At 47.1% G+C, this 13,537-nt stretch overlaps 2 protein-coding genes across 2 annotated transcripts; both read left to right on the forward strand.

Annotated features, from left to right (window-relative positions):
* Positions 1-1,636: 1,636 nt before the first annotated feature.
* SARC_06353 (hypothetical protein) lies at positions 1,637-2,115 on the forward strand (the record flags this gene model as incomplete). Its single annotated transcript, XM_014299745.1, has 1 exon — positions 1,637-2,115. The coding sequence occupies exon 1, from the start codon at positions 1,666-1,668 to the stop codon at positions 2,113-2,115; it is 450 nt and encodes a 149-aa protein (XP_014155220.1). The 5' UTR covers positions 1,637-1,665.
* Positions 2,116-4,434: 2,319 nt separating this feature from the next.
* On the forward strand, positions 4,435-12,878 carry SARC_06354 (hypothetical protein; the record flags this gene model as incomplete). Its single annotated transcript, XM_014299746.1, has 13 exons — positions 4,435-4,611; positions 4,934-5,179; positions 5,848-6,206; positions 6,611-7,080; positions 8,200-8,529; positions 8,849-9,111; positions 9,302-9,566; positions 9,696-9,975; positions 10,113-10,210; positions 10,455-10,791; positions 11,036-11,228; positions 11,333-11,630; positions 12,778-12,878. 13 exons carry the CDS (start codon positions 4,435-4,437, stop codon positions 12,876-12,878), a joined length of 3,417 nt encoding a protein of 1,138 aa, XP_014155221.1.
* Positions 12,879-13,537: the final 659 nt, after the last annotated feature.

The raw sequence follows: 13,537 nt of genomic DNA on the forward strand, positions 1-13,537 counted from the left end.
ATGTTTGGTATTTTACTGAGGCCTTTTAATGGCCTCGTCCAAATATCTGATATGTAAAATGGAAAAAGTATTAATTAACAAAACCATTAAAACCCATTTAGGAAACTTAAGTTTCTCGTACTATTAAGAGTACGTTTATAATTTACGTACTGCTTAAGAGTACGTTTATAACATAGTGTCTAATATGGAGGCCCGGCTATTACAAGATGGTCAGTCGAAGTAATTCGACCAACAGCCAAATATACCGTCGCTTCCTGAACGACTACACTGGGAACAGCAGCGCAAAATAGAGGGTACCGTTCTGCCGATACGCACCACCGATACACTACCCAAAGCTGAATTATTGCTAGTGCATTTCTTAGTGCAAAATGTCGTTTGTACACGCGATTGCTTTCAAGTTATACATCAAGACTTATACGAATTATATAAAAGTATAAAAGCAAGATTACATCAAATAATGACAGTATCAAAACATAATCGTGGCCTCCCGCAAACAGTCAATTCTTTAGGCAATAACATTAGCAATCAGGCAACCAAAAGCGTTCCGAAGACACAAGCAATTTCGATATCTTGAAAAGCAACTACAGAATTCAGAACTCTTTGAGCCGGTAGTTCTTGCCGACTACTGACCTGACGATCTCAGGGAGCAAAGAAAATGGCTACGAGATATCGCATGTTAGATACCCCATGCAGATGCTACGCAAATCATATGGCAACAATACACAGTCAACTGTAATTGTTTGGCGACACAATGCACAACTATTGCTGATATAGTAGGCGATTTTAGTGCTGCGAAGACGATAGATTGTTTGGCTGCTATAAATTTAGATGAGCATATGCGCGCGACTATAAAAACTATTCCCAAACTTGCGCAGTATTATACGCGGAGGATGAGAAATGAATTTGTTAAGATACTCAAGGTAGACGGCAGTCGAGGATGTAAAGGCCGGGCACTTACGTACACTCTATTCCACAGTGACGGAGATCAATCTCACACCCCCAAAGATGCAAAATTTATAGTGGTCTTGAGTATATTATTGATTTGGGTTGGATTTTGCAAGAAACACTTGACAATGCTAAATGCAACAAATAGAGTCGTGATGGCAAGTTTGATGAATTCTTCAGAAGGCGCCGAGCTATTGTCGATCGCCAAAATGTTCTTGATGATGGACGGTATGGCAAGACCGTTGTTTATATGTCGGTGGCAGTATCAGTTTGTGATTTGCACAAGCAGACGCTGGGTGAATTGAAGAAGGAAGTAATACAAATTAATAACTAATGCAACCCGTTCCTAGTGAATCATGGTTCGCGCGTCAATTTGTACCAAGTAAAAAGTTCGGACGAAATGCGGGCAAGTGCTCCGGCAAATTGGGACTCGTTCATAACGTACAAAGGGCAGTATAGGAAATGAAATAGGGACCGGCATTTTGCAAGGAAACAACTCAAGCTGGTCAAGGAATTGACAATACGGTATAGAACCACTATGCTGAAGGTTAACGTCGACGACAAAGCTACGCAGAAGGTGTCAGAACCTGAAATGCTAGCAAATCCTTTAGCACGTCAACGCAAAACGACAACCGTAGTCAACGACGATACCGGGGAGACTATTGACTTACAATGTGCAGACCACGATTTCTTCCGTTTCATCTAACTCCGTTTGTCGCCATGGTTCAAAGAATTCCTACCAGAATGGAAGATACACAATATTATTTAGAGTGTGTTAAGGTGACATTGAAAGACGCAATCTATGAGAGGTCAACAGCCGTCCGACACACAGCTGAGTTCCTTGAGAACATCACACAGCACTACAGTGACAAGTATCACCTGATCAAAGTGTCCGATGGTGGCGTAGATGAAAATCCACTGCATGCTCGGGCAATGTATGCAGATCTGGCTTCGTTTTTCAAGGGCGACTATGATTATTTAGCACACTTTTGTAACGCTGGAGGTGACTCGAGAATCAACCCTGTAGAAAGATGCATAGGTTCAATCAGTCATGCGCTCTATGGTACTTGTTTGGTACGAAAGAAGCTCAATGAGTCAGAAAAGGACACTTTGAGAAAGAAAGACGGCTCGCAGAAAGATTTTCGATCGAATTTGGATGCAAATAAATAGTTATCTACTCTGGTATCTAAAACATTAGCTCCTGTGAAGCACATGCTCGAAGGAAGGTATGTATTTTATGTTTATGTACACATAGAGAGAGAGCAGACACATAGACAGAGCACACAAACATAGACAGAACACACACACATAGACAGAGCACACACACAAAGGCAGAGCACACACACATAGACACAGAGTACCCACACATAGACACAGAGTACACACACATAGAGAGAGCGCACACAAATAGATAGAGCACGCACACATAGACTGAGCACGCACATATAGAGAGAGCACGTACACATAGACAGAGCACACGCACATAGACAGGGTACACGCGCATAGACAGAGCAAGCACACATAGACAGAGCAAGCACACATAGACAGAGCACGCACACATAGACTGAGTACGCACATATAAAGAGCACGCACACTTAGACAGAGTACACGCACAAAGAGAGAGCATACAAACAAAACATAGACAGAGCATATACACATAGAGAGAGTACACGCACAAAGAAGGAGCACACAAACAAAACATAGACAGAGCACGCAGACATAGACAGAGCACACGCGTATAGACAGAGTACGCACACATAGGCAGAGCACCCACACATAGAGTATGCACACATAGACAGAGCACGCACACATCGACAGAGCACACGGACACGGAGAGAGCCAACAAACATATACAGAGCACGTACACATATATAGAGTACGCACACATAGACAGAAGCACACATAGACAGAACGCACACACGTAGACAGAACACGCACACATAGACAGAACACACACGTATAGGGAGATCACGCATACATAGACAGAGTACACGAAGATAGAGAGAGCACACAAACATAGACAGAGAACGCACATAGAGAGAGAGCACACACCCATAGACAGAGCACACACCCATAGACAGAGAAGGCACACATAGACAGAGCACGCACATATAGAGAGAGCACGTATACATAGAGAGAGCATGCACACATGAAAATCCTAAACCCTAAACCCTGTACTATTTGTAGGATTTGCAAAGGAATGTACGACGGCAAGCATCTGAAGAGTGGTATAGGTTGTACGGAGGCGATATGGACGAGGTATAGACCCATAATAAAATTATTTTTTTATTTATTTTTCGAAAAGTTGGGACAGTGTTCATTTTGCAAACTCACATCACAATATCGAAATATAAAACGTGGTGTTGCGCTACAAGTGCTACTTTTAAATGAGGCGATTAGAGTGAGTTCTTCAACAAAAGGATTGTAACAACGTATACTGTGACACGATGTAAAAAAAATAGACGATCGTGAAGTTGGGTAAATTACTAATGTCTAGTACATTTAATGCAGCCCAACGAAATTATGGGGTTACTGGTCGCGAATTTGTTGGGTGTGTTTACGCTACAAAGAAAGTTTTATTTGCGTTACAACGGGCACAATCCCCAGTTGTGCTCTATACGGACTATGACCTCTTTTAAGTGTGGTTGCAAACCCTTCTAAGTATACGGAGCAGGATACGATCCAAGCTCGCCAATGAATGAGGTCTATTCAAAGTTTGTATGGAGTGAAGTACGATTTCCGCTACTGCCCAGGACCAAATAGTTTTTTTTTTGGTGATTATCTCGCCCGGTGTGCTGATCGAATGGATCCGCTAAAGCTTCCAGCTGAGAAGCGTATCACATGGTCTGACCCTCATGAACAGTTGGGGGTGTATATTCTGGCTGCGGTATGTTTGCTTTGCCAGCTGGGCACGGGGAATTGGCAGTTGGACCTCAGTTGGGCCTGGTATGCGCAGGTGCCTTTTTATGTCATTTTTGGTATTGAATTCTTTGCTAACCAAGCAAACCATATTTTGGATGTGTAAGCTAGTGATGAAGTTGGTGGTGGTACCTATGGGTGTGATGCGTATGCAGCAGTGTTGGCGGGATTAATTGCTTATACCAACCCACCTTGGGTCCGTTTTTACTTGAGCTTATTCGACATGTTGCGAATACCCAAGTTGCATCGGTCGTGTTATGTGTTCCGTTGTGGCCAGACACACAATGTATGCCGGAGTTGGTGCCTTTGCTTCAAGCGCGCCCATTTGTGGTCCCACATGCTTTCGATACTTCCTTGTTTAACGAGGATACGGCAATGGGTTACCCTCCTTGGTCACATACGCTCTTAGTCCATACCAAGGGAGGTCAGCAATTTTTTTGCTATGTGATCCCTCAATCTTTTTGGTCGGAGGTCGGTCGTGGGGGTCCGCATGCGAATATGTGCCTCCCGGACTATCGTACGGTATCGTGCTTTGCGACCGTGGCAGTGTCTAGTAGTCAGGCAGCAATAATGTCGCCCAGTGATGCGGAACGGGTCCTGGAGGATGTGGTGTACAATGCTCGGGTTTCGGATTCTGATGATGTTGACCCTTTAGGTCAGGACATCATTGCTGATGGCTCGCGGGTTGTATCTTCGGATCGTTCCTGGAAATGTTCCTCTGCCAAACGATCGCCCTCGCCGATTAAGGTAATATTTCTTGATGATACACAGGTACTGGATTTTGATATATATATATCGTGCTGAACCATCGCCTGTTCTTTCGCCTGGTTTCAGTGCATTCGAGCAGGACATGCGGGATCGTGAAGCCGTTGTTTCTATTAGTGGGGATCGTGTGTTATCTTTTGAGGATCTTATGAGTGATCGTGAAATAGAAATTGATGTTATGAGAATCACGCCTACCAGGTTGGAACCAGAGGAGGCTAGTATTGTGGTCAAACCTGTTGAGTAACTAGAGTTTGATGCCCAAGCACTCTCTAGCCTTGAACAATATGCATATGATTTAAAGCAGGGTTGTGTCGATTTGTTGGCCATTTCTTCATGTGTCGAGTTTCAAGAAGTACCATTGGGTACGGGGGAGCTGGGGTATCGGGCTAGTTTGGAATCAGAGACAATGATGGATCCACCGGATGTTGCGCCCCGCACTGAGACGCGTCCGGCTCGTACGTTTTCGCCCATCGAATATGTAATTAATTATCATCCCTCGACGGATAGCCCTTTGTCTGCGCATAGGCAGGATAAGTTGCTAGTTGAACAGGTTAGTAATGATTCTGTCCCGCGTATTGCGGATTTGAATACTGTTTTATTATAAACTGAACGCTTGCGGCTTACTTCGGCGGGCCAATCAGTTTCACCGCAGACGGTTTTACAAGTGGTATGGAAATATCATTGTGGATATAGTCATCTTTTAGCAGACCGGTTGCGGGCTCTGAATACAGACAAATTTCTAACGTCCCCTAACTTCAACTTCTTAGTCCTAGCAGCAGGCATGGCCTTGTATCAACCACCCACTGGCGGCACAATGCCCCGCAATGTTCGTCGAGCGCCATCCATGTATTATGGCCGCCGCAACCGACCCATTCTGCCCTTCCTTCGTGAATTGGAGATGGAGAAGTTTCAAAAGGAATTTACGCGATTGCCCTCCGAAGCGGCGAAAGTTGCTCATTTCCTACAGTTCCTAGACTAACTCATACAGATCAAGCTGATGGCAGCACTTGGCACAGGGGCAACAGTCGCTGATGTGGAACGCTGGTTGATTGCACACTATGGGAGTGCTGCGAAGCTTGAACATCACACGGAGCTCCTCGAGGAGGCACGTAAACTAAACACGTTCTCCTCGACTGATGCTCGTTTTAAGCTAATATTTTTTTGTCTGACCCTGCTAAGTATGGAGTTATTTCTGCCCTATACCAACTGGATGAACAGTTGTCACCCAAGAGTATTCCTACCCCAGTACGTCGTGATCGTGGGGGTGGGATGTTAGCCCAAGCGGCCGATGGTAAGACGGTGAGCGAGTCTTTCCAGCTGGAAGAGGCACCGGTCTTACCTCAGGTAGTGGTTGACCCGCGGCTTACTGTGATGCGTGCTCCGAATATTGTACTTCCGGACGATCGCCAGCAAGCGAGTGTGAGTAAACGTGGGGCCACAACAACTGATCGAACGGACCCTGCTTTTAAGAGGCCCCGCCGATGGGATGTTGTGGCTAGCCCGCCTATCATAGAGAGGATGTTCGACCAACAGCAATCGACCGGGGCCCACTACTCAGACAGCACAACCGGTCATCGGTCAGGAGTCAACATTCCAACAATCGATGTTAAAACCAAAACAAGATGCTGGCCCTCAAATGTTGGCTGACTATTGGTTAGCCTATGGTACCGACCTCCAGCATCGTCGGATGGATGAAGCAACACCGCACATGCTCTTACCATACCCGGACCTCAACCTAATCGATGAATGTCTACTAGAAGCCATCGAGTCTTCAATCATTGTGCCTCTGGGGGGCCCATTAGTTAATGTACCTAGTATTGGGTGGCAACTCTCCTCGCGACGTTTTCCAACTTAATGAGGATGTTGCAGTGTTCAACGATGATTTTGTCTTCTCAGCGACAGGCCGCTGGAGGCCGTGATCCGCAGATAGACACAAGTACGTATATCGACATCTACGCCACTGCTGGTTTCCTATATCCAGACTGCCAATCGTCAATGGGCAAGTCTTTCCCACATTTGACCAACATGTTGGTCAGGCACGGTTGTTCGCACACCAACAACCACCTTGGTTACGTGGTGCACCCCAAAACTCGCAAGAACTAGTGTGGGTTGCTTGGAAGTATATTGTCTCAGATATCTCAAGCGATGCTGAAAAGCAGGGGTGTTTGGAGCATCAAGCCTTATACCCTCACACAGCCACAATAGTAGAGCTCCGTGAACCACTAATATCGGTGTGGAACAAAGGTCTACCAAAGCTCTGGAACAGACTATACGAACTCCGGATTGCTATGCGAGCTTTTATTTCTACAGCCTACTCTGGTATCTTAATGGAAGGTTTATTACACACGCTGGACCTTTATGGGCCTACCCATACCACGGCGTATGCGGCTCGTATCTTGTCGGCGGTAGGCCCGGAACACTCCACGTCTTCTGCAGTGGACCGGGGCCGCAGTATGTCACCAGGTTTTTTCTAATCTTCAATACAGGACCCGGAGTCATTGTAGTTAAACGTGGAATATCAGTATCTCAACGTTCTCCCTCAGTTCAGAGGGAGACGTTGTTCTTTTATTCATTAAACCTTAAATTCAGAATCTAATTATTTCTGCGACATGTGCCGATCTAAAACCCTGATCGGTACAAACTAAGTTTACAGATTCTAATATTATAAACTAAAATAACCCAAACTAAAATAACACTAATAACCCTGTCTGGTTGAACACTAATAACCCCGTCTGGGTGTATTCCGACCACATCATTCCCGAGATAAGGACTACCGTGAGTAACGGCAGTATAAGCATGGGAATGGTAGACGCCAGTCTCTTACCAACGGTGGGCATGACAAACGGCACCAGGCGGGGGGCCATGACAACCGTCACCAGGCTAATGGCAGCTCCAGGTCGCTCTCTCGTGATCGGCCAGCGGTAGCAACATGTACTAAATGCCATTTGCGCCACCGGGACCCCATGTGTCCCTTATGCCATACATGTAAACAGGTTGGGCACTACTCAAGCAAATACCCAAGCACAGTGTGTTGCAGCTGCAGCAACGGTTACGGCAGCGGCCACGCGCGGCACACCAGTTCTTGGCGTGGATATACCCCTCGAGATGTGATCAGAGGTGTAGTTGGGACCAGTGATAGCGGCATACTGTGAGGACGAGGATGTCAATGTTTATGTCGACACAGGGTCTCGACCAGCTATGATCACCCGTACATTTGCGCAACAGCTTAATTTTTCAATTGTCACTGTTCCAGCGGTATATATGGAAGGCTTTGGCAGTGATGGCACGGCGCCCCTCAGAACAGGTCCACACTACTCTTCTGCTGCATGTACTCGCAGGCAATGGCTCTGCGACGTTCTTTGAAACGGCTACAGTCGAGTTCTACTTAGTGAATTGCAAACCCAATGATTGTGTTGTACTTTTCGGCTTTGACCATATGCAAGCCAATCTTATAGGCACCACATGGGACCGCACCCATCAGCCACCATTGTTCCAACTGTAGTTGCCTCGAACCAGCTACCCGCTGGGGTTCCTAAAAACATAGATATACCACGGGGTTTCGGTCCACAGATACCGGAGAAACCACCGGAGTACGATTTTCGGCACTTCGACTTCGCAAGATCCTCAATAAGTCGCCGGAGGAACTTGCACTACTATGCAGCCTGTATAGTGAAGTAGCCTTCGATAAGAACAATCAGAAATATATTAATGATGTTGATGTTAAGATAAAACACAAACAGGGTGCTCAGCCGTCACGACAGATCTATCGCACGAAGGATCCCGTCCTTAAAGCAGTAGAAACGGAGAAGGTTACGGAATTCTATGTAGCGGGCAAAGCGGAAACTGGTGACAAGTACAGCCAGTGGGTGAGCTCTGTCCGAACAGTTTGGAAGAACCCACGTAAGCAACCCACGGATGCTTCTGGGTACATAATTACCATTAACTACATACGCATAAACAAAGTCTTGTACCGCCTACCCTATGTACTCCCATTTGAGAGGGGCATGGCGGAACACTCCCGCAATGCGGTGGTGCAATCCGCTTGTGATCTCGCTGCCTCATATCACCAGCTGTTACTACATCCCGACTCACGTAAATAACTCACATACACGACAGCGGATGGGCAATTTCATCAACCACGTTGTTTACAGGAGGGAGTAGAAAATGGATGTTACAATATGCAACATTATATGGACACCACATTCGCAAATCATCAAAGCTTTTAAGGCTTACCTGGATGATGGGAATATGACCCACAAACGACGACACCGCCAGACGATCCTATCGGTCCTCAATGAACATTGGAACGATCTATTCAGGTTTGTTCGTATCTGTATCGCAAAAGATATCCGGCTACCGCCTCTAAAGTGCCAATTTGGCATCCTTTTCGATGTTGCAATGGTGTTCTTTGGTCGAGAGGAAATCAACAACACCTCACAGGCCCTGTTTGCCGGCCACGGCCATCCAACAGGCAGGAATTGGGTTCCCTTCTTGCGGTCCTTTCATTTGGTCAATATATGTTCCGGGGTTTGCGGACAGGGCCGCGGTTCTATCGGATCTTGTCCGAAAGGGTGCTATCTTCCGATGGGAGACAGCACACCAAGTTGTATGCTCATACCTCCTCCTTGTTATAGGTACACGCATACGCCTGTATCAACCACTTCCCCACCAGCGTATTGTGGTCACACCTGATGTGAGCAACAGAGAGGTGGGGGCGGGTGTCTTTGCCCAAATTCCACCTTCAGGTGCCCCAGAATGGGATGAGGAACAAGAGTGCATAGCCGAATGTAATGACTATAAGAAGGGACTTGGACTCCCACCTGTAGACATACATCCTCAGGTACTACGCTTGGGCCTTCTGGAAGGAGAAACGAACGAACAACTCTCACATACCGAACGCATCACAGAAATCGATGACACCCTGGAACCGCTACCCAGTGATATTTCAATGTTCCCCAAACCGCCCAAAAAACCGTTATATGTGCTGCCTAATCGGCGAAACCGGTGCGCACACAGGCACAAGTGATACAATATCAAGACAATATCATCGAATCTGTTTTGACTAGCCGAGCCAGTGCCTGCGGCTGATGCTTCAACAGGACCACAGCATATGGTGCTCCTATCTGATCGTCAGTCGGACGACGCCCAATTGTCAACCGACCAGCCTGTAGTCCCTACTAAGACACAGCGGGGTTCGGCCCAGCCTGTAGTCCCTACTAAGACACAGCGGGGTTCGGCACAAGTTCTGACCTCTGAGACATACAACCCTGAACCCTTACCGACTAACGATCGGGTAATGGCTTCACGCACACCATCCACTTCCCCTAACGAGGACGACGATACCGTGTATGTAATTAGAGATAAATTTATTGCGGACCAGCAATTACGCGCCCCAAACATGACGCGTCTACCACACCCACTAGGGATACAGGTGTTACTATTGGCCAATTCTCTCATCTATACCCTATCATATTTATCTCTAGTAAGTTGAATGACGCCCAGCTGAAATACGACCGAGAAATGCTAGCGATCCGCCTTGCTGTAAGGAAGATCGTCTTTCTGATTCTTCCTTCCGGGACACGTTGGTCCTATCTGACCACAAATCGCTGAAGAATATTGTCATGAACCCAGCGCCCTACCTGCAATCTCGCTTTGTCAAACACCAGCGATGGATGCGGCGTATTGAAGACACAAACGACATCAGAATTGATATGTACTATGTCCCGGGGCCACTCACAGTTTTCGGGGACTCCCTGTCCCGGTGTCGTGACACCACCGACAAACTGTTAGAGGTTGCGAACTCCCTTGTTGCCTTCCCCACATAGGAACCACCTCAGATACAGAGAGTGACAGTGGTCTTTGCGACGACCACAGATACACCCAATCGTCGTACACAGAGATGCCGGCTGCCCAGTTCATGGACTGGATTATACCGTTCGACACCTCGGACATCGACAGTTTGGCACTCAACTTCAGTTGGGTGGACTTATCTCAACAATTATGGGGCCCCTACGACATTGAGTTCTTTGCGAGTCATGAGGACCATGTACTTGTCATCTGTTGTACAAAGGATGGTACAGGAGCATACGGCAAGGACGCATATCATGTGGGCATCCAATTCAAGCATTGTTACATGAACTCGTCCTGGCGGGATATCGACCCGTTCCTTCGCACACGGGTCCTGAGTGTCCCAAACATGTCAATAGTAATCTGTGTGCCGTTCTGGTCCAATACCCCATGGTTTCCTATGATATTTTTTCTAATCTAGAGCACCCCTATTGTTATACCACACACTGCAAATACCTTTCTCCATCGTGATTGGCGCTCTGAGGGCCTTCCAAATTGGCAGCACACGATATTAGTGTCTCATGTAAAAGGGACCCAACCTTTCTTTCGTGTACCGCAGGCGTTCTGGTCCCGGCTGGCTTATCACGCCCCCCACGGTGCCTCCATGCCATCGGCTGCCAGCCGATGTCCTGCCTCACGGCTACGATACGGACAGCCCCAGTGGTACCACCGCTGCCCATGAAACACAAGAAGATCTTATTACTGCGACTGACTGGGCGAATAGCTTGCATGAGCGCGTGGCAATGAGAGAGGTGTTTGAGGAGGGACCCCTTACACCGGCCCAGTCCCAAGTCTCAGCGGATACCAGGGGGAGAAGTTCCCTCGAGTGTCTACACCGTCTACTCCGCTACTTGAGGGTATACCAACAGTGGACCCTCGTGTACCCAAAGCGGTGGACCCTCCCACGGCACTAGATGGTATCGAAGAGGTCTTTGATGAAGCTATTTCGTTGGAACTGCCACGCACAGCATTTCCGGTAAGCTGGATGCAGGCCCAGGAGGTCACAGAGGAGGAAATGTCCGCACGCCGTATAGCTACAGACTCCAGTGTACCCATGCCTGCGCTTACTGCCCGCCAACAGCCAGACATGTCGGAACTGGAACGCCAGTTGGATGCAGCAGTGACAGCCTATACTGGAGATCTTACCAGGTTAGGTGAGGCGTATAACTCCTACAGCCAGTCTCTTACTTTTTCAAGAGGTTCCGTTGGGGACTGCGGCCAGGATTCTGGCGGCTGTAGAGGCAGACCAGGATGCACATTCACAAAAGCTGCTGACTGTCCAAGATACGCCTTATACATCCGCGGATATCCTTTTCGTCCTCCGGGAAGAAGATGCACTGGATGTACAGAAACGGGCGTAGCGAGCAGCCACTGCACCCCCAATCGATTTCGATTATATGGTCTCTGGGGACCCGTCCACAGATGCGGGCTTGCATAACCGCTGAAAGAGCAAGTCAGGAAGCCGTACCAAGCGGTTGATCGCTATGAAACCGGCGGTTTTGTTCGCACTAGATGCCATACACCTCCAATGTATGGACCAGCCTGTAGGCTCGGAAATGGTACTACGTTTTATTTGAATATGGCATGTTAGGTTCACCCATTTGCTTCCCCTACGCCTCAGGGCCTTAGCCCAAAATTAATGTGGGTGAAATACTCTCACGAATATTCTTGACACGATTGTCTCCTCCTGTGGTGATTGCTCGAGGGATTGCTTACCCACGGGCCTTACCCGTGGTGTAAACTTCGATGGATATTTCTATGTTTTAAACTATACTATCTAAACTACGATACAATTTAAGTCTGTTAGGATTTAGCAGTGGTAGCTTGTGTAAGAATGATCGGGACCGCCTCTTGGTAAGAGCCTTAATATCCTCGATCACACAGGACGTACCTCTAGCTGTTCTTTATTGATTTTTTTCACTTGAGGTATTAAGTGTTCATGACCACATGTTTAATTTGTAGATAGACATAAGAACGTAAGTCAATTTAATACATTAGCTTATATAAATAAAGGTCCATCCGAAGAAAAGTTTAAAAAAGAGAAAGACTTATTGGATTTTGGAGATCGGCGGGAAGACCAAAACCTGTAAGTAGTAGTTCAGAGATTATAAAGTTGTAGTATGCGCTAGGCTAACTAGGAAGCACTAGCAACTTTATTACTGGTCATTAAGTGACTGTCTCAAGATCCTTACTTTGTAAAGGGTATAGAGTGAAAGGACGCCACGTTCACTAGACTAGAGTTCCTTATCCTAATTCCTCTGAGTCCCTCCTCCGTTTCCACATGTCCCCCATGGCCGGCAGGCCAGGTCCTCTTCGGTCCAGTCCCTGTCCAACAGGGCAGGGCCAATGAGTCATGGTCGGTACTACAGCCCCGACAAGTCATGCGATATCGGGTCGTCTGACTAATAACCCAAGACCATCGACTCCCAAAGCAAGTGCCCAAAAACAACTCAATCGCGATCCATCATCCGTCCCAACTCAGCATCATCCGCACCCACCGAGTGAGGTGTAAGCTGTGTAACCTCATATTTAGATCGCCAAGCCTCCATAAGGTCCTGTCTGAGTACAGGATCCTTGACAAAACGATACAACCGATTGAGTGTAGTGCGCATCCCTGAAACATTAGTGACCTCATTAGCATGTGACAACAAAAACTCAGTATCCTCATCCCTCCACTGATCACAGCGCACATATTTGTACTTATCAGTGAGGCGAATCCAACGCCGTAGGTTGCTATTCATACTATATTGGAAATGTATTGCTGCAGGGAAAACACGAAACGCATGCACCAAATCCTGCCGAGCCCTGGACGTAATGTTCTGGGCCGGCGAATCATAGAAGAAATAATAACCAAACACTGACGCAGTAACACTACCCCTCGTTAACTTTTCATCCAAACCAAGAACATTAGTGACCTCATTAGCATGCGACAACAAAAACTCAGTATCCTCATCCCTCCACTGATCACTGCGCACATATTTGTACTTATCAGTGAGGCGAATCCAACGCCGTAGGTTGCTATTCATACTATATTGGAAATGTATTGCTGCAGGGAAAACAC

Source organism: Sphaeroforma arctica, assembly GCF_001186125.1.
Source record: "Sphaeroforma arctica JP610 unplaced genomic scaffold supercont1.450, whole genome shotgun sequence".
Taxonomy (NCBI): Eukaryota; class Ichthyosporea; order Ichthyophonida; genus Sphaeroforma; species Sphaeroforma arctica.